Source organism: Ochlerotatus camptorhynchus, unplaced genomic scaffold (genome assembly GCF_037179485.1).
Source record: "Ochlerotatus camptorhynchus isolate MF236.1 unplaced genomic scaffold, CSIRO-AGI_Acam_v1.1 ptg000328l, whole genome shotgun sequence".
Taxonomy (NCBI): Eukaryota; Metazoa; Arthropoda; class Insecta; order Diptera; family Culicidae; genus Ochlerotatus; species Ochlerotatus camptorhynchus.
The window spans coordinates 4,837,458-4,856,562 of record NW_027040816.1 but is presented as its reverse complement, the minus strand read 5'-3'; the positions used below and the strand labels follow the sequence as shown (position 1 = coordinate 4,856,562).

The following is a 19,105-nucleotide window of genomic DNA, read 5'->3' as shown; positions in this document are numbered from 1 at the left end:
ATTTTTGCTATAAGTTGGGTCAGTATACATCATACGATGGATTTATGAAATTCACATGGTTTTCCTAAACCTTTATTGTATTAAACTATAAATGCTATAGTTGCAGTATGAAAACATAAGATTCTTATGAAACTAGGCGGAGTTCATATAGTTTCATACGTTCATATGACGCAGCTTATGGACATCTCATGGACAGTTTCCTCTGTGTCCAAATATCGCAACGTTTTAAATAAAACATCTTTGCCTTTAGATTAGATTTGTACTTTTAAATTTTATAGCGAGCGCAGACAAGTTGTACCGTTTTAGTTAGAGGGAACTAAATTGTGTGTAAATTACCAAATTACCAGGCAAATTACAATTATGGCCACTCCTTAAAAAGGGTGCATGGATTTAAGATAGTCAGGCGCATAAGACGGGCAAAACAGCAGGTCAATAATTCTATCAAATGGAATTTGGCCCATACATACTTTCGGTTACATAATCCGTGCATCAAACTTTTAAGTTGTCATCCATCACTCGCACGTTGCATTATCAAGCTCAAGCATATCCCTGTGATTATCCACTCGTTTGTTATCGATCAACTACTGCTAACAACGAGGCATGATTGCTTTCCAATATTCTGAAATAATACAAATCAAGCTTATGTAAGCCAAGCCGTTCATCGCGATCATCTCTGATATCCGATTATTATGTATATTTGCCTGTGCTACGATACCGTTAAGACTAGCTATACATCTCGAAAACAGCTGAATAGACGACGACATGACACTGTATCATTATCAGACGTTACCCATCCTAAACTGTAATCGATAAACGTTAAGATAAACGAGCATGCATTGCCAATCAGACCCCTGACCAATCACGCTTCGGTCGTTCAGGCATTCCAACCCAGTCGCATGCTCACAATCACATTTTGCTGCCACCAGAAGCTCCAGGCTTTCGCATCGAAGTGATACCGGAAAATTCTCACCTTAACAATACAGCGGCTAATTATCAAGCAGACTCTCGCTTTTATTCTTCAGTTTCGTCTCACCATCTCTCGGCTGGATTAATTAATTTATTAGAGTCACGACTCGATAGACGAACAATGGATGTTTTGCGATTTCATTGATTCTGGCAGCGAACGCGTGCCCCTTGGTTTAGATTGCGATTAGATTTGACCTTCGCAAGACCATCTCTGGAGGCGGGTCGAGTCAATTGGGTGGTAATTATTCGTCAATCCAACTTTGGTTACCGTGGCAGAATACGCCAACAACAGTAACAGCAACCATGGCAGTGAGCATACCGGTGCCCTTCGGTTGGCTTTGAGATGTCCACCGATGATCGGCCAACTACGATGCGCCAGAGCAGGCGTTGTTGGATGTTTGCTTTGTGACAAGGTAAAGGTTCCATCTGTAATTGAATCGAGCAGGTTAGCTTCTGCGAATTGTTTGATCAGCTTTTTCCGGTTGGGGTAGACTCTTTGTAGACTCATTCACAACTTCAATATGGGCCTCAAGGACGGGTTCGACATGTGACGATTGACGAGGTGCATTGTCGCACGAACGACGGCAAACAGCACAGGTAGGTGTACAATAATGCATTTTGTGTGTCACGATAATGAATGCAGATGAGGTATGGCGTGAGAATCCTGGGCAGATCGGAACGACAGTACCCTGTAAGCCGCGTGGGTCGAACCAACTAACAAGCCGGTCTTACGTAAGCCACTTGAACAACGGTAATGAAGCATTCCACTACTTAAATATAATTTATTCGTTATGTGAATTTTTACCCCGAGCATAATTTTCTCAGATGTCATATATCCATGCAAACATGGATGTATGTGCAAACAAAGCATGACATGCATAAAAGAGATACATCGGTCATTGCAGCGCATTGCCATTGATGCGATCCGGAAGGATCGTTTCGGCACTCACCGAACAGAAAAATTGCCCGACTCGACCGAATCAGTTATCGTAACGTGAATACTGTATCCCCCGCTAATCCGACAAATTGGAGGGGGGGGGGATTAGTATACCCCATAAAAATCCTCCCGATTTTCCCTTCGACTAAACCGACGTATTTATAAATTGTTGCATCGACTCTTATGGGACTGCTTAAGGAGAGGTTGCCGACGCGTCAGAACACAAAATCGGTAGTCGAAAACATAGAAAATCAGTCAACCAGAATCGACCAAATCGCAGTTGTAGCAGGGATTCTATGAAACCAGACGAAATATACTGGTTGATCAGTTTATTTAATTGTTTCTACGGTGGAAACAGATTTAGTCGACAATAAATCAGCATACGAAATTGATGAAACCAAACGAAATAGAGTGGTTAATCGGTTCATTCAGTTGTTTTTACGATGGATAAGATTAAATCAACTGTTAAATCGGTTGATGAAATTGATGAAACCAGATGAAATACACAAATTAATCGGGTAATTAAATTGGGTTCTTTAGGGGTATTGAGTATTGAGTTGCATATTAGTAATTTGCATTACAAATGGCATCGAAATCCAAAATTTCATCAATTTTGGAGCACTGGTAAATAAGTGTGATTACATTAGCAAAAATCACCATCTTAGCGGCCCTCGATGGTACTTCGTATGGGAACAAGCTGTCAGTTTGTTAGTTTTGTGTCAAACAGTGAAGTGATTATTTTGCTTTAAATCTTGATTTAAAAATTGAGATGGAAGTAAACGGGATCGAAAAAAAATATCGTTGTGCTTAGAAAACGACGCCTTTTCAGATGATGTATGAAAACCGACATATTTTTCAAAATTAAAGAACCCAATTGTTTCTTCAATTGTTTATTAACCGACATATTATAATATCACATTGGATAATATGTATTGACTTATCCGTAATCCTCTCCAACGTTTCGGATTCTAACATTTTCGAAGAGATCGTCTATTTTCGCTAAATATGCTGCGGACAGTAACTGTTTGCATTCCCAATGAATTGGCGTTGATGAGAGCTCATATGTAACTGTCAGTCTATGTGTGAAACATGGCGGACTTTTTCTTATTCTCTCACTCCAACGCAAAACCCCATAAGGAACTGTCAAAATGTGCGTGAAGAAACGTCACTTCGGGAATGGGTGTCAAGGTGAATCGGTGACGGAAATGAGACGACGAAATTTCGAAGTGTTTTTTCACCCATTAGTGGGTAAAAAATATACCCATTATTCAACCGTGCGGCAAAGTGACAGCTAAATCTATTGTCTAACTGTCAAATTTACGACAACGCAACGCAAACGGATCAGATGTGGGTGGCCCTTAACCCTGCTATCCGAGCGTGGTTACTTCTGACAGACAAGAAGTTAAATTTTGACAACCTTGACGAAGTTCTTCTCGAAAACCGGTTGATCGACAGCACAGGGATTTTCGAACATAGAAAATAACTTTCGAAATGTCACTTTTAACCAGAGGCGTCACGTGCCTCATTTGTTTACCTGTGCACCAAACTTTGTTCGTTATAGTTCACCACCACATATTAGTTTATCCTTTATTTTTTAATGCTCCATGAATTCGAGGGACATATTCCCAATTACTTTATTAATCACTACCTAACGTAACATTTGAAGGGTCTATCATCTTGTGTAAACAAAACTTGTATGGCCCTTTTCGCGCTCACCGAAGTAGGAGGAATTGCAAAACTCAACTAATTCTCGTTTGTGGAATGTTTCAAGAGGTGATAGAAGGTCTACTTGGCTTACATCAGGTATTTGACCATTCACAAACTTGCCACCCACCACCCAAAAAAGCTCGCTTTTAGGTGCATTATTTACCGAGTTTTTTCATGGTAGTGATATCGACATGCTTAGAAATCAATGCATTAGAGATTAGGCAGACCATCCGAACTGAATTTAATCTTTTTTGAAGCAAACCAAGGTCGAAGATTTAATTGAGCCACACTATAAAATAATGTATTCATGGTCACATGTGGTCTGGAGTAAAGAAGTACAGCTATATTGTGACCATTTTTTTTATTATTATTTACACCTGTGTTGTGCACAGGTTGCACATGTGGACGCGACGCCACTGCTTTTAACCACGAGTTAAATTAAACTCGGCAAATGGTTCACAGCCTTAGATGACTTTACCAGAAACACGTTCCGACCAGAGTCGATGTTATAATAAGAGCCCCGCCAAGAGTGAAGCCAGAAGTACCAATCGAACTGTCAAGCGGGGTATCAAACAAGCAAAGTAAATAAACATTATTGTCATAGGCGTAACCAGAGAAGGCAGGGGGGGGAGGGGTCGACTGCCCCCCGTAAACTCAGCAACACAAAGGCTTTCGGGGAAATGTCGTTCGGTGAAATGGCATTCGACCAAATTTTCCATAGTATTTTTTTTGCCCCTCCCTAGCTCGAAACCTGGCTACGGCCTTGATTATTGTTCCCACAGTCAGTGATCTACAAGTATTGCATTCATTACTGACAATATTTTAGTAATTTTAGATGAAAAACATTTCTTCGCTTTATTTAGTACATTGTGGTATTTACATAGAGGTAACTCTAAGACTAGAAGGTTCCGAAATAACGTGCTCAACTTTTTGGCTCAGCTCTGGTACTCTCTTCGGTCCCAAGCTAATCGATTCACCCCTCGAAACATAGGAAAATCCATGAACCCCTCATTTTATCTGTCAAACTTTCAAAGCGAATCAAAACAAACATTGCGTAGTACTAGAATTTCGACTAGAATGGGGTACGTTAATCATTTGCTTGGGACCAATAGGCTAGTCAAGTAGTGAGCCAATTTAAAATCGTTAGTTTCGTATTGAGTGTTGCTAGTATCCAACTTTCCATGCTCGGTAATGGCGGCCTGTTTGTATGAATAAATGTATCCTTCACTGTGCTTTTTGACACTAATTGGATGGCGTATGTTGTTTCATTTTCTTCTGTTTCTGCACGCTATTTCAAAACTACCCAAATTTTGGTAGTATCTACTCAAATCGGTCAAAACTGAACCTACCCAAAAATGGATAAACATGCATTTACCCAAATTTGGGTAAACGTACCTGCGACACAAACTGGGTAACGGTTACTCAGATCTTGAAATTTGATAAAAGGGTAACCTTTACCCATTTTAATAGAAATTAGATGACATGACCGCTGCAATAGCTCTATCAAACATAATCTCACCCGACTAGCTCTTCTAGCCTGTTATTGATTGTTGATGTCGTATTGTCGGAATAGTATAAACTACGGAACACGACATTGAAATACCCAAAAATGAGCCTTCCAAATAAACGAACTAGTTATAAAATCCCCAAAATCGATACCGTTACAAATATCAGCGTCACATAATATCTCGATAACCTAGCTAGCATAAGGAAAATGTTCAAAGTCCAGAAACTAACAATATACTTACTAACTTAAGCTGCTGGTAGCATTCGCCATGAAACAGTTACATATCTGTACATTGTTTAGCATCAGATTTATATATTTTGAGGATCTTAACTTTTACTGGCAGCGCAACAATCTCCTTTTCATACCTGCGCCATTTTTAACTTTAGGAAAATTTCGTTCAGAACTATTTACCCAGAATCTGGGTAGATTCTTCTCGTCAGAACAAAATTAGTTTACCCAGATTTTGACAACTCCTTCCTGGATACAAGAATGGGTACCATCTACCCAGTCACTGGGTAGATTCAGTATAGCGTGTGGGAGAGGAAAAGGGAGGGGTCAAAATTCGAACCTCCACTCAAAAAATTCCACACGTCATCATCATGTGTCTCACACTTAATTTTGCGCTTATTGTGAAACACATTCATTTCATGTGTGAATCTTATGCTATGAATCATGCCTGAACACTATGGATTTGAATTGTGACACATTTGGATTCTATGTGCCTCATTTGGTGATTAACACATAATAGTTCAATATTCTGCTTTATCGACTTCTACTTTACCGACTCTAAAAATGAATCGACAAATATATAAACAAAACTGCCAGAGCTTTCACATATCTTCTTAATGGGTCTGATTTGGAATTCGATCATGGACTGTTGGGGTGTGATGCTGCTGGAGTCTTCGTTCGATCTCACTGTGCCACGGTTGTTCTCATATATGAGGCGGGTTGATATCCCTAATAAAAAATAACCATAAACGAACGATAACCCAAATCATTGAACTATTCCACAAATGGTTTGGATGATACCCAGAACACGTCGTTAAGCAAATTAACCATACAATTTTTATCAGGGTAGGATAAAGTCACAACTCTTGTTTTCAATGTTTACCTTTCTGAGCAAGCAATTCACATCGCATTGAAATGCAAAACACATTAAATCCATCTGTTTTGAACAGTAGTGTGATTCAATGTGCAATACACTTGAATAGATAGTGAAAGATTTTCAACATTTCAAAATTTGAAACATTATAAATTAACGTGTATAACACATTGAACCAAGGTGAAATACACTTAAAGTAAATGTTATTGTGCATTTAAAAAATCAAGTGTTTAAACACTTCGATCAAACGTGTGGAATTTTTTGAGTGTATACTACTGGATTGTGCCACATGGCAACACTACTAATGGATTGTACCACTTGGCAACACCAAATGTAATAGAATGTTTTGGTTCTACACATCTAAATCTCAATTGTAGATGCTCAAAAAATCTCACACTAGTGAATTAATCTTCGAAAAATCTTCTTTCATTTCGCGCATCTACTTGCATTGCGCATCATCTTTTTGCAGGAAATCTTCAGAATTGTCATCAATCTTCTTTCTATCTACTCAACGTGCGAGCAGCTAGCCACAGCAGAACACAATATTTTCTGCATCGTAGATAGAGTCGTCCCCCTCGGGTTCTATCTCTTTCACTCTACTCTAAACTGTAATGCATAAAAAAATGACAAAATGATACACTCTTTGCACACTGTCAATGATCATATTGCACACAAAATCAACTATGTTCAAATCAAAACAAAAATACTAGCCCATCTAGTGGCTGATGGCACAAGCTTCTAAGAGAACATATTGTTTTATCAATTTACTTCTGAATTTACTAGTCTCGAAGTAACTTTTTAGTAAAGAACAATCTAGAACAAAACAGTTTTATGAATCTTGTACAAGGTTAATCTATTTTTAGAATTACATTAAAATTTCACAATATTGTTAAAAAATTAACGAAATTTCCCAGGGCCGTCAACTCATCTTCGTCGGATAGTGCTTATTCTTGTCAACAGGCGCGCATGAGTTTAAGTTAGATTTCTCAATTAGGTGTTTCATACTACTTCTGACAGCACCCAGCGGACGAGCCTCAATCGTATGGGCTGGGGAACATTGACTTGAGAATGTATGGCGAACTCACTTTTAATTAAAAATATCAATAATGGTGCAATTTATACCATATGTTATTTCTACATAATGTCACTATTACAATAAATAGAACAAAATTTAGAAGTTTTCTCACCGCTGACCCGCATAAACGCGACCGAAAATGGTTTAAAAAAAAATTATAATCCCTGCTAAACTTTGACTGAAATGGTTATGGAACTTTACATGAACGTTTGTGTGTTATTATTAAATATTATGTTTTTTTTTTTGGAAATGAACCTTACCATTTTCGGAAAGAAACCTATTTTGAAACCTTTTTTACTGATGGTTTAAGAATTTTAATGGTAATGGTTATGGTAGTCAGTAAGTTCCATGGATAGTTTTGTATTTTCGTTCAACTTTACGTGGAATATATCTCAAATTGGTAGTCATAAATTTACAGGCAATCTATTCGCGATATATTCCACATAAAGTTAATCGATGTTAAAAACCATCTATGCACCTTACTGACTACCATAACCATTACCAGAAAAATTCTCAAACGATAAATAAAAAGGTTCTAATACAGTTATATTTCCGAAAATGTATGGAGAAAACAACTATGTTGAATGGTATAAGCACAAACGACAGACGGAGCGGCTCGAAAACTTTGGTGACTAACCTGCTATTGCAATTTTTCAGTGTACCACATGGCAACACCACTACTACTGGATTGTACCACATGGCAACACTACTACTAGATTGAACTAGCATTTTAACCGAATGTACTAGAATGTTTTGGTTCTATCTCTTTCACTCTACTCAAAACTGAAATGCATAAAAAAATGACAAAATGATACGCACTCTTTGCACACTGTCAAAGAATCATTGTACACAAAATCAACTTTGTTCAAATTAAAACAAAAAAAACTAACCCATCTGGTGGATGATGGCACAAGCTTCCAAGAAAATTCTATTACAGTGAACCACATTATTTTAATGGATTTCTTCGCCAGTAAGTCGTCTGTCACTTCGTTTGTAGTATAAGGTTCATTTCCAAAAAAAAAAAAATACATAAGGTTAAAACTTAATTACACAAACGTTCATGTAAAGTTTCATAACCATTTAGTTAAAGTTTAGCGGGGATTGTTAACAACTTTTAACCATTTGTGGTAAGGTCATGCAATGGTTTACATTTATGCGGGGAAGCAAGGTTTGAAGAGAAATATTACTTAATGTTACTTAGGACCTAATGCAATGTTCAACTTGACATGTCCAATGCATCGACTAGCCCCTCTCTAAATAAGATCGAAGCTTTCGCATTCATGTTCCTACAGAGGCCTCTGGCTATCACATACCTATAGAGCTTTTCGCCTGAAAGCCCCCGCCGAGCAAACTTCGCCCGTTGCATATCGGTGACAAAAACGACCGTTGGCATCATCGTCATAGAGGCAGCCGATTGCATTTAATTTTCTCCATCATCAAAATCAAACACAATACAAAACCAGCTGCGAGTGATTGGATCAGAAAAATCGGTGAATTCGTTGCAATTAATTGCTAAATTGAGGATTAAAATCGTCAGAAAACAGTGAGTGCTACATGATTTAGCTACAAGGGTGGAAAAGTGCAATCGTTCCGAAGATGAATCGGGTAATGTTGAACTTCACGCCCGATTTTAAGCCATCCCGAAAATCGATGATCGGGGTCACGACGACGACACCGGGGTCGGCATCATTCTCGGGATCCGTCAGTACTCGGCGTCGCTATTCGTTAGCCGGGGATGCTTCCATTTCCATGTCGGTGAATGGAACGGCGTCCGAAACGCAAACACCCAACATCAATGGCGCCGCCGTTGCCGTAGGACGTGGTCTGCACGAGAATCTGATGATGAAGATCCTGTCCAACCCGGTGGATCAACTGCTGGAGGCGGACGATTCCGATTCTGCGTTGTCGGATGTCTCGTTTTACAGCTCTTCGATAGAGACGGATATGTCGCCCTTTACCGGCGAACAGCTAGTCGAATCCGACGGTGAGATGCTTTTTTCGGTCAATGTGGTTTTATTTGGATGATGGTTCTAACTTGATTTGGGTGCTTTTAGTGCTTCTTCGTTGCACCACGCCACCGAATGCGCTGATCGATTGTCAAAACAATCCCCGGTTGGCTCGGTTGTACAAAGATTTGCAAAGCCCTTCGGCCACAACGCGGCTTCGGGCACTGCGGGCACTGAAGTCGCCCTCCAAGAGGGAAGCCTACGGCCAATTTGATGTGCCCCATGAGGAACAGGACATCATTACAGCCGAGGAGCGAGCCATGTCAAATTGCAAGACGATCCAGGAAATCATGGCCGGGGTCTGTATCTACGTGGAAGTTCGTTCCGGGGCTGACAATCGCTCCGATGGTATCAAGGATCACGTGGCGACGCTCGGGGCTAAGGTCAACGAGAAGTTGTACAAGTAAGTTTGAGGGAAATGAAAGGGATCGGATCGTTCAACTAATGAGATTCGTTTTAGGGACACAACGCATGTCATCTTCAAGGATGGCCTCCTCTCCACCTACCTGAAAGCAAAGAAGATGAACATTCCGGTGGTGTCGATTCTGTGGATCGAAGCCTGCAAGCGGCACATGTGTCTGATGAATCCAGACAGTTTTCCAATTTCCAACAAGGTTCGCTACGAGAATCCGGGACTGTTCAAGAAGATTCGGGTGGGTAGAATCTAAGCTGTGCGCTTTGTTTTGAGTTCTCTGATTTACCGTCCATTTCAGCGTCCAAAGTCCATGCAACCACGCGCCGAAGAAGCCATCGGATCCGGAGGTAAGAGGCGTCCTCCGTTGAAAGCGGCCAACTCAATCGACTCTGCGATTTCACCGCCGACAAAACTTCCAGTGCTACATCGGCTTCGCAAAGATGATGGGTTGGAGCAAATTTTGAATGAGTTCCAGGCGGAAAATGAAAATACTCCTGAACCACAGGATGACTTCGATAGACTACTGGCTGGGCCGATGAGGTTGCTTGAAAAGTTTCGAAATTCTCCTGTTGTAGCCTCGGCGGAACGGGAGAAAGAGACAGAGCAGGCAACACCGGAAGCTCCGACAAGAAGCATCCGGAAGTCGTTGTTCGATGGATCTGCTGAGAAGGAGACAACACCTACCGGGCAGAATAGAAGAAGCACCATTGCTAGCAAGGATGTTAGTGTAACATATCATATGACAAGACAACGTAGGAAGACGATGCTATTTACGCCTAGGATTACCAGTTTGGAAGAGGAAAATGAGTCTCCTGCTTCGGTTCCAAAGCCGGTACGCAACAAAAGAAAGACCATGTCTGTCTCGGTAGCAAAGGAAAACACTTCACCTAGGAAGACCGATACTATCTGTTCACCCAAAGCGATGGAGCTTTGCAAGGCCAACAGTGAGAATATTCGAGAAAACATTCCGCCTCCTGGTAGTCAGAAGGTTCGGAATACGATCTACTCACCGAGTGGGATGGAGCAATCATCGGAAAAGACTGAAAAGACAGCCAGGATTGAAGTGGCAGCCACTTCCCGCAGGACCTTATGTCCTTCAACCTCGGGTAACGTGAATGATAGCAGCGTGTCACACAATACTAAAACCCCCGAATTGGATGACAAAGATCTGGAAGCTTTCCGTACCAATCGTAGAAGAACTCTGTACACACCGGGAGTCTACGATCAGTCCGATCAGCAGCAGAAAACATCTGCCCAAACTTCTGTGATAACGAGACGTAGAACTTTGTTCAATCCGGCTGCAAATTCTACGGCAACGACAAACAGCACTCCTGCTGCGAACGAAAGTTCCGCCCGCAGAAGAAGAACTCTCTACACTCCGTCAGCTTCTATGGACGTTCCAGAAACTCCGGACAGTTCTTCGAGCAATAGTCGACGTACAACAATATTCGCCACGCCAAAACCAAACACAATTCCTCAGAGGACTTTGGCTCCAATCGGCACGCCGACTTCTTCCGCCCAAAAGCGGAACAAAACTCTCCTCGAAGAGTACCAGTCAAGTTTGACGTTCAGTTCTACCAGAACCCCGGTGAGCGAGCGTCGCAAAACCATATTCGACATCTCGATGGATATCATCGACCAGCGACTGTCCCAGATCAACAAGCAATCCAAACAACCCGAAACATCGGACGGTAGCAAGTCGGAAGTCGGCATGTCCGTTCTAAAATCCCCTCCACCTCGACCATCATCCGTTATACGCCAAACTTCGATGGATTCCTTCTACCGAAAGCAGTCCAAATCGACGGAGAAAACCGTCAAGTTCAAGACGTCGGCCGACCTCCGGGAAACTACGGCCACAAATCCTACCACAATCATCTCCCGCAAGCGTAAGCTCTTCAACGCCCAACCTTCGATCCCCGAAACGCCACCACCTTCCACCGACAACGGCAGTCAAGACTCGGACCCAATCGCCTTATCAGAGAATCCAACCAAACATCCCAAGACGGTTGTATCCTTCACAACTCCAGTCCTACCAAAACATCGTTCCCTTGCTCCGGCTCCGGTGACTCCAAAATCCGCAAAAACCGTCAGCACGGCTGCCTCCCGTCGCAGTTCGATGTTCTTCAATCCACCGATTGCCAACAAACCGGTTACAGCGCGACCCGTCATGGGAACTCAAGCCCGTACGATGAAGGCACTTGGACTCGGTGCCGGACTGCCAACGGCATCTTCACAGCAGGTGGCAACGCAAGCGAAAACGGCCAAACCGCAGTTCCATCTAGCCACCACCAATCTACACGCGGAGCAACATGCCTTCGTTAAAGAGGTACGGTCGCAACCAATTTAGAACCAGTTTTAACGTTTTTCTTTACAGTATCACTATCCGCTTTTGTTTGTTCCGTTTTAAATGACAATCACAAACTTCTCAAACAGAGTTGTGTGAATTCAACGCGTATAAAACGCTTGAATTGTTTCATACTTTTGTAGGCTATTGAGTTATTTAAATAAAAAAAATATTTCACGTAAAAATCCACAAGTGCTAGGGAACCAATAGTGGCGAGAAAAGAAATCCCAATCTAGGTAAATTTCTGACGAGATAATGAAGCAAAGAATAAGACCCATCAGAAATTGACGCGGTAAGTTCCAATAGATGATTAAGCAAATTCAACTAACGACAACGCCATCAACCTATTCACTACTTCACTACCTTGTCTATTTTGCTTAGATTGGATGTTTCTTAAAATTCGCATAATTTAAATTATTAAAAACCCCCAACTGTTTTCTCATCCACTATGTAGGCCGTCACCAAGCTGGGAGGGTTCACCGTTTCCAACAACGTCACCGACCGGACGACCCACCTGGTCAGTCTCGAACCACGCCGGACGGTCAATATCCTACGGGCGCTAGCCCGCGGGCTCTGGATCGTTTCTTACGAATGGATCCGGCAATCGTTCGAAACCCGTCGGTGGCTACCGGAGGAACAGTTCGAGATGCGGGATTTCTCCACTGCCGTGCAGCAATGCCGCAGCGAGCGGCAAGCGTTCGGTCCCCGCTACCGGATGGAGCTGTTTGCCGACTGTGGCGCGTTCTACGTGTCGGAAAAGTGCGAAGTGCCGTACGATCAACTGCGGGAACTGATCATCACATGTAGGGGTAAGATTTCGGGCGATGCACAAAAAGCGAAGTATGTGATTATTTCGTCACGGGAGGATTTACCGACCGTTCCGGCCGGCGGATCGTTCTGCGTCAGTCCACTCTGGGTGCTGGACAGTATTAGCAACAATAGGGTGAAGAAGGTCTACAGATATTTGGTTCGGAAATGACTGATTTTGAGATTAAGACTTGAAAGTTTGAGAACATATTTCGGAATAGTAGAAATTTACAAAATCTACGATGTGTTGTAATCAGTACGAAAGAAAACTTCCCTGAAGTTCAGTTTTGACGAAAATAATGGATTTCATCACAATAGGCAAAAGCATTCTATTGAAAGTCAGACGATGTTGATGCGGCCATCAAAACTGAAGTAAGAAGAATGTGCGTCTATTGCTTGAAGAATGGCTCAAACTCAACTGGCAAGTTCGAAGAACTTCCTCAGTCATCCAATTTCAGGAGGCTGACTCGAAAAAATCCTGGGATAACTTCTTGGATTTTTAAGCTCCCAGAATCAACCAAAGTTAGTTGGGTAAGCAATCAAAGTTAACTAAGTCTTCCCTTGAAGGGATCGGAGTTTAATCTTGAAATCATCCGATCTTGTCTTTGAGATTAGGAACTGAGTTGGTACGACTACGAAAATTTGCATCTTAGATTTGGTCTAGCGCGGATAAGATCCACTTAGTCTGAATCCAACTAGTGGGCATAGGGGGAGGAGGGGCATAGTGAGCATCCCGTAGTTTGACCCTGGATCTCTAGTTGCATGAAACAAATCAACTGGCAGTGGGTTCAATATCATTATGATATTGATCCTACCACCAACCAATTTGTTCCGAACGGCGGGAAGTCCAAGCTGCTGCACGGGATGGTCACTATGCTCCTCTTACCCCTATTCGAACCAAAAAATGCCGCTGTTTGAGGTCCTTAAAAACTTGCTTATTTATTAAGTAAAAAATCACACAAAAAAAATCGAACGGTGATGGTTTCAGCGACGGCTGATAATGGGAGGAGACCTATTTTATCCCATTTCCCCTATATTTACCATGGATCTGAGGAAATCCTCTTATAGTGTACCGTTTCTCAAATGGTATTGATGGGTATTTTTTAACATTTCTTGAATGAAAAATGTCAAGTTAAAAATGATTGTACTGCCGAATTTCCCGTTTACTGCTTGAAATTGATGTAGGGAAAAGTGGGGCAATATGGCCAACATATTTTACAAGCAATCTGTTGCAGGCCTAATACTTGAAGCCTACTTCAACTATCCATTTTATTTAAGTCTAACAAAATATTTTTCTCCAGAGCAAATATTCGATAACAGTTCCAACATTTCAAAGGGGCGTAATTGCATTTGTAAACAATGGATTTAGCCATATCAAGCATAACTTTTCAAAAGGACGTATGTAACTTTGGATAGGAAATTAGAAACATTGGATAGCAATGTCTATATGAGATTATTAAATGCTATTTAAAAGTTAATGCTATTTTTAAAATCTGTTTGTGCTATTAGTTGGATAAAGGGATAGCGTTTAAGAGAATTGTGAAAAATGTCGAGTTTTGCAAACAAGGGCAAGACTTTTGATAAAACAAAATCATACACCTTTTACACAGACAAACAGACGTAACTCTTTGAAAAAGTTTTTCTTGAAAACATAGTATTTCAAAACATAGGACCTCAGTAGCGACATCTTTCAGGCTTCTCGCGGAAAACAAGCTTGCTCGCTAACTCGCAAACAATATTGCATAAAAGTTCTATAGAATGTATAGAAACGTCAAAGTGATCCGATGCCAGCGCTGCGGTGAGTAGTTCGCGGAACTGATTATATTCAAATCAACCGTTAAATGCGTGAACGAAGATACACAATGAAGATTTACGTCTGTTTGTCTGTGCCTTTTACTTGTGTACTACTCACATACACCCTGCATGATTCGTCTATTTGACAGAAGGGTTTTCACATACGTCAAATCAGATACACCGGTTTTTGTTTTGCAGTGAAGATACGTCGGCAGCTCGAAAAGCATTGAGGAATTGTCGGTTGGTTGGTTTATTAACATAACTACCCAGAGTTGTGAAATAATCGATGTTAAAAGCGGAGATGAGAGGGTCACTGCATTATCTGCTGTCACATGTTATACGTTTTGTGTTTTTAGTATTAAGAAAGCGCTAGTCAGATTGGTATGTGAAGTTCAATATTTAAATGCAATTTTATTAGAATACTTTTGAAATAATAAACATGTTGCTCCCGGAAATACAAACATACAAACTTGACGCATTTGCTGATTGATAGTGGTTGCTTTGTTTTTTCACATACGACGCTTCACTGTGAGCGTAACTGCAGTTTTTGTGTTATCATCAAATTTTAACAGTTAAGTCATGTTGACAATAAAAGGGTGTATCAACACCATTTTAGCTTAGCTTAGCTTAGCTTAGTCTGACTGCACGTATCGATAGTTGCACTCCGTGATTGATCTGAACCAGTGAAATTGTACAAAGAATCAACTGAATGGGGCTTGGTAGTAACCTGCCATTCTCAGTGTACATGTTCCAGTGACTCCTACCTTTAAAGATCAATAACGTCACCGGCCACGTCCTTGCAATCAGGTGGGAGAGGGAAGGAATGTTAGTGTGTGACTTTTGTTGTTTTGGGACCGTGTTTACCTCTGCATCCCACAAAAGTCACAGGAAGGAGGTTTTGTTAGTGGGTTAGGTTCGTTGGATCAGGATTCACCTTGATAAGTGATGCGATCTTTTGTTTTGTGTAGTTATTTATAAGTGTTTTCGATTTATGCTCTAAACAGCCGGCTGTCTAGAGATGTAGATCATTATTAGATGTGTGTATACCGATTTAAACCAACAATAAGGATACTGTTGGGGCCCCTCACAAAGTGTGATGATGGTTTATTTTATTTTATCAATGACCAAAATAATTAATTATAAGCGGTTTGAACCGATTTAAACCAACAGCAAGGATGCTGTTGGGGCCACTCACAAAGTGTGATGGTGGTTTACTTGATTGAATATAAAATAATTATTAGAACCGATTTGACCCGATTTAGACCAACGGCAAGGATACTGTTGGGGCCACTCACAAAGTGTGATGGTGGTTTATTTAGTTCGGAAGAAAATGAATATGTATACTTCTTTTTTTTTTATATAATAGAACGAATTTGTACTGATTCAAACCAAAAGCAAGGGTTCTATTGGGGCAACTCACAAAGTGCGATGGTGGTTTATACTATAAGGGCATAAAACAAAATCAAGAGCCATTTCGGTTTCCATAGCTTCCTAGACACTCGGCCGCAAAATAATCTTATCCGACGGAAACGTCTCGATCATCGCTGCACAATGGTTTATTATAGCATTTATAAAGCAAATTTGAATACCTTATTGTTTATTTATTATCCATTTTGACTTGACTTGGTACCGTTCAGTTTTATGATGACAAAGTTGCCTGGAGAAAAGTGACAGTTCAAAATGTTTCGGAAGGGAGTCAGCTAGTGTCGTCCAAGTTCAAGTGCGGAAAAAATGCCATTTAAAGTGGTACAAACAATTGAAAGATGCGAAACATGCCTAACCGTAATTCTTTCTGGTTGGAAAGAAGCTGGAATCCTACACTGGCCGGAAAAAAAAAAAAAAAAAAAAAAAAACGCGGTAGCGAAACTCTCTCAAGACGAGTTCTCCATGTCAAACCCAATGTGGGAACGTATCAATTGAGTGAAAAAAAGAGAGTTCAAGACTCGCTTGGAGGCTGAAGCAGAATTGGAACAGATGTAGCCAGTTTCGGATACGGAGGCGAACGAAGGGAATAATCCACCACCGTCAAAGAAAGTTTGCCCCGAAGTCTACAAGTCCCCCAGTCGGAAGGGAAACACAATAAGAGACTTTAACGAAGTTTTCCTTATTCCTGGGCAGGAGGTTGACACCTGTGAAGCTGACTGTAAAATCCAGAATCAGATGAGATTATAATATATGCGACACAAATTCACTTTTTTATAGGGGAACATGTGATGTGAATAGAACCCACCATCAGTGCAAGGATTACATATGACTGCAGATACTTCACTGGTTGTAAAGTTCTGCCTGATGGTTTGTTGCAGCTGGGTGAATCAACTTCATTGAAGACCTTTGGAAGACAAACGACAAGATGTACGTCTATCAACACGTGACAAGGGACTGGCAAATCCACGAACACTTGTCCAGTCTACAAATCCATTGAAACCCTTAGGCTGCCCCCCCCCCCCAAACCCAACATATAATAATGTTTGATTGATGAAACGTATTCAAAAAAGGGATATTTAGAGAGAACAATCTTCAACTGGAACGTACTCACCAAATCAATACATCCGGGAGCGCATTCTCGATGCTTAATTTTCTCAATTTTTAAACAATTCCTCCTCCAGCGAATCCAAACACACAATAACTAAATATCACTTTTCTTCTTCATGTCACTCTGTGCACAAAAGCAATGCACACCGCAAAAACCTAATAATAGATCAGCGCGGTCGAGTCACACTGACAACAAAGGGAGCGAGAGCACACCAGGCACCAAAGCAACAGGGGAAAAACATCAGCACAAATCATTCTAAATAGAATTATCGCGTCCGGGACATAAAACTATTCAAATGCGAGCACCGAAAAACTACACGGCAGCACAAAGATAGCCCGAGCTCTAAAAAAAAAAAAAAAAAGCACGCAGCGGAGCAAAAACACACAACCGTTCTCGGACGCTTCTCAAAGCGGACTCTCAAGGGTGTATCAACACCATTTTAAAAACAAAGAAAGAAGGTTCATTGAATATATTTTCCATAATGCATTACAATTTCAAACCTTGGTTTTCATTAACTCGTAGGAAAAGCATGTATTTTATATTCGGTTAGATGCAAAATACCGATTTGTTTATTTTTGTGACTTACGTCCTTTTGAAAAGTTATGCTTGATATATTTCTCGCGAATTAAATATAATTACACCAACAGGTAGAATAATGTTTCCTCTACTAGCTAGCATTTTTAACTTGAAGGGGTGAGCGTTTATTTGCGAGAAATCGACGTCAGAAGCCATTGTTTACAAAAGCAATTACGCCCCTTTGAAATGCTGACAATGAAATGTTAGACTAGCTCAAAATTTCAAGATTTCTGAATCAGAAAATAAGGTCTATCAGTAGTTTCTTATAACTTATCGTTGATGTTCCTTCAGCAGCTTTATAAATGGTCATTGGTTTCCAGGAGGTAAGTCACTCTGCCACCTTGTGCCTGTGCTTATTGTGTTTTTGGGTGTCGGAAGGTGTTTCATCTAGTAATCCTAAATACAGAGATTCGCGGAAATATTATAAGACGATTTGGCAACGTAATTGGTGGGCGTTGGCCAAATTTGGATTTTTCAGATGTAATCCTAAATAGGACCTAGATTATTTAATACTCTAGTAACCTCAAGTCCGTGCTCTGTCACAATGTTTCATTGTGATTAATCAACACTCAAAGGTGTAAAATATCAAATTTGGGGTGAATTTGAAAGAAAGGGAACTTGGAGTGTAGAGCGCACTGCCCACTGGACGATTCTGAAGCCTGGCCAAGTGAGTGGGGTATGGGTTTATTTGATTGAACGTCATTTCCAATGTATATATTGATACATTTAAACCATTGGCATTTGAGATAAGACAGAGATAGGATGTGGAGGGCCCGCTTAGGGGAAGCGTAACCCATGTTATGGTTTCCATTTATTAAATAGTTCAGATAGGCTGGAAATGACATGTTCATAGTGAGAAAATGTACCATATGGGGCCCGTTCACTGATCAAAATCAGATTCACATCGTCAGACCCTGCCCAAGAATAAGGGGATTGACGATGACTTGTCAAGTTTTATTTTGAATTTGCGTTTAGCATTTAATACTCTAGTAAATCTCGCGTCCGTGCTCATTCACAACAGTGTGAGGTGTCAATACTCACTGGTCACTGGGTCATATGTCTTAGACCAGTTCCAGATTAGTTTGCTATTAATATCTTCTGCATCGCAGTTCCCTGTCCAAGGATGAGGGGCTTGATGATGATTTGTCAAGTGTCGCTATGATTTTTTTTTTGCAATTTGATAAAATTGTAGTTTTTCTCCAGTTCATTGATTTGAAAGGTTCATGCGAGTTAATTTCACGGAGCCGTAAATTGTAGTTTTATCATAATTTTAATATTTTGTAATGCTAATGTAAATAGTTTGCTTTGAGTGTAAAATTAATTTATAAGAAAGTTC

General features: G+C 40.7%; 1 protein-coding gene across 1 annotated transcript; it reads left to right on the top strand.

Moving 5' to 3' along the window:
* The first annotated feature begins 8,710 nt into the window (after window positions 1–8,710).
* Window positions 8,711–13,102, top strand: MCPH1 (Microcephalin). The gene is made up of 5 exons (XM_065230215.1): window positions 8,711–9,278; window positions 9,349–9,703; window positions 9,761–9,953; window positions 10,014–12,041; window positions 12,514–13,102. Exons 1-5 carry the CDS (start codon window positions 8,891–8,893, stop codon window positions 13,036–13,038), a joined length of 3,489 nt encoding a protein of 1,162 aa, XP_065086287.1. The 5' UTR covers window positions 8,711–8,890; the 3' UTR covers window positions 13,039–13,102.
* The last annotated feature ends 6,003 nt before the right edge of the window (window positions 13,103–19,105 follow it).

What these genes read in the sequence shown, in the direction of transcription:
- MCPH1 (XM_065230215.1), top strand. Translation starts at nt 8,891, where the DNA reads ATGAATCGGGTAATGTTGAACTTCACGCCCGATTTTAAGCCATCCCGA. An exon ending in GTCAACGAGAAGTTGTACAA is followed by an intron (nt 9,704 to 9,760) that starts GTAAGTTTGAGG and finishes GATTCGTTTTAG; the next exon opens with GGACACAACGCATGTCATCT. An exon ending in GACTGTTCAAGAAGATTCGG is followed by an intron (nt 9,954 to 10,013) that starts GTGGGTAGAATC and finishes CGTCCATTTCAG; the next exon opens with CGTCCAAAGTCCATGCAACC.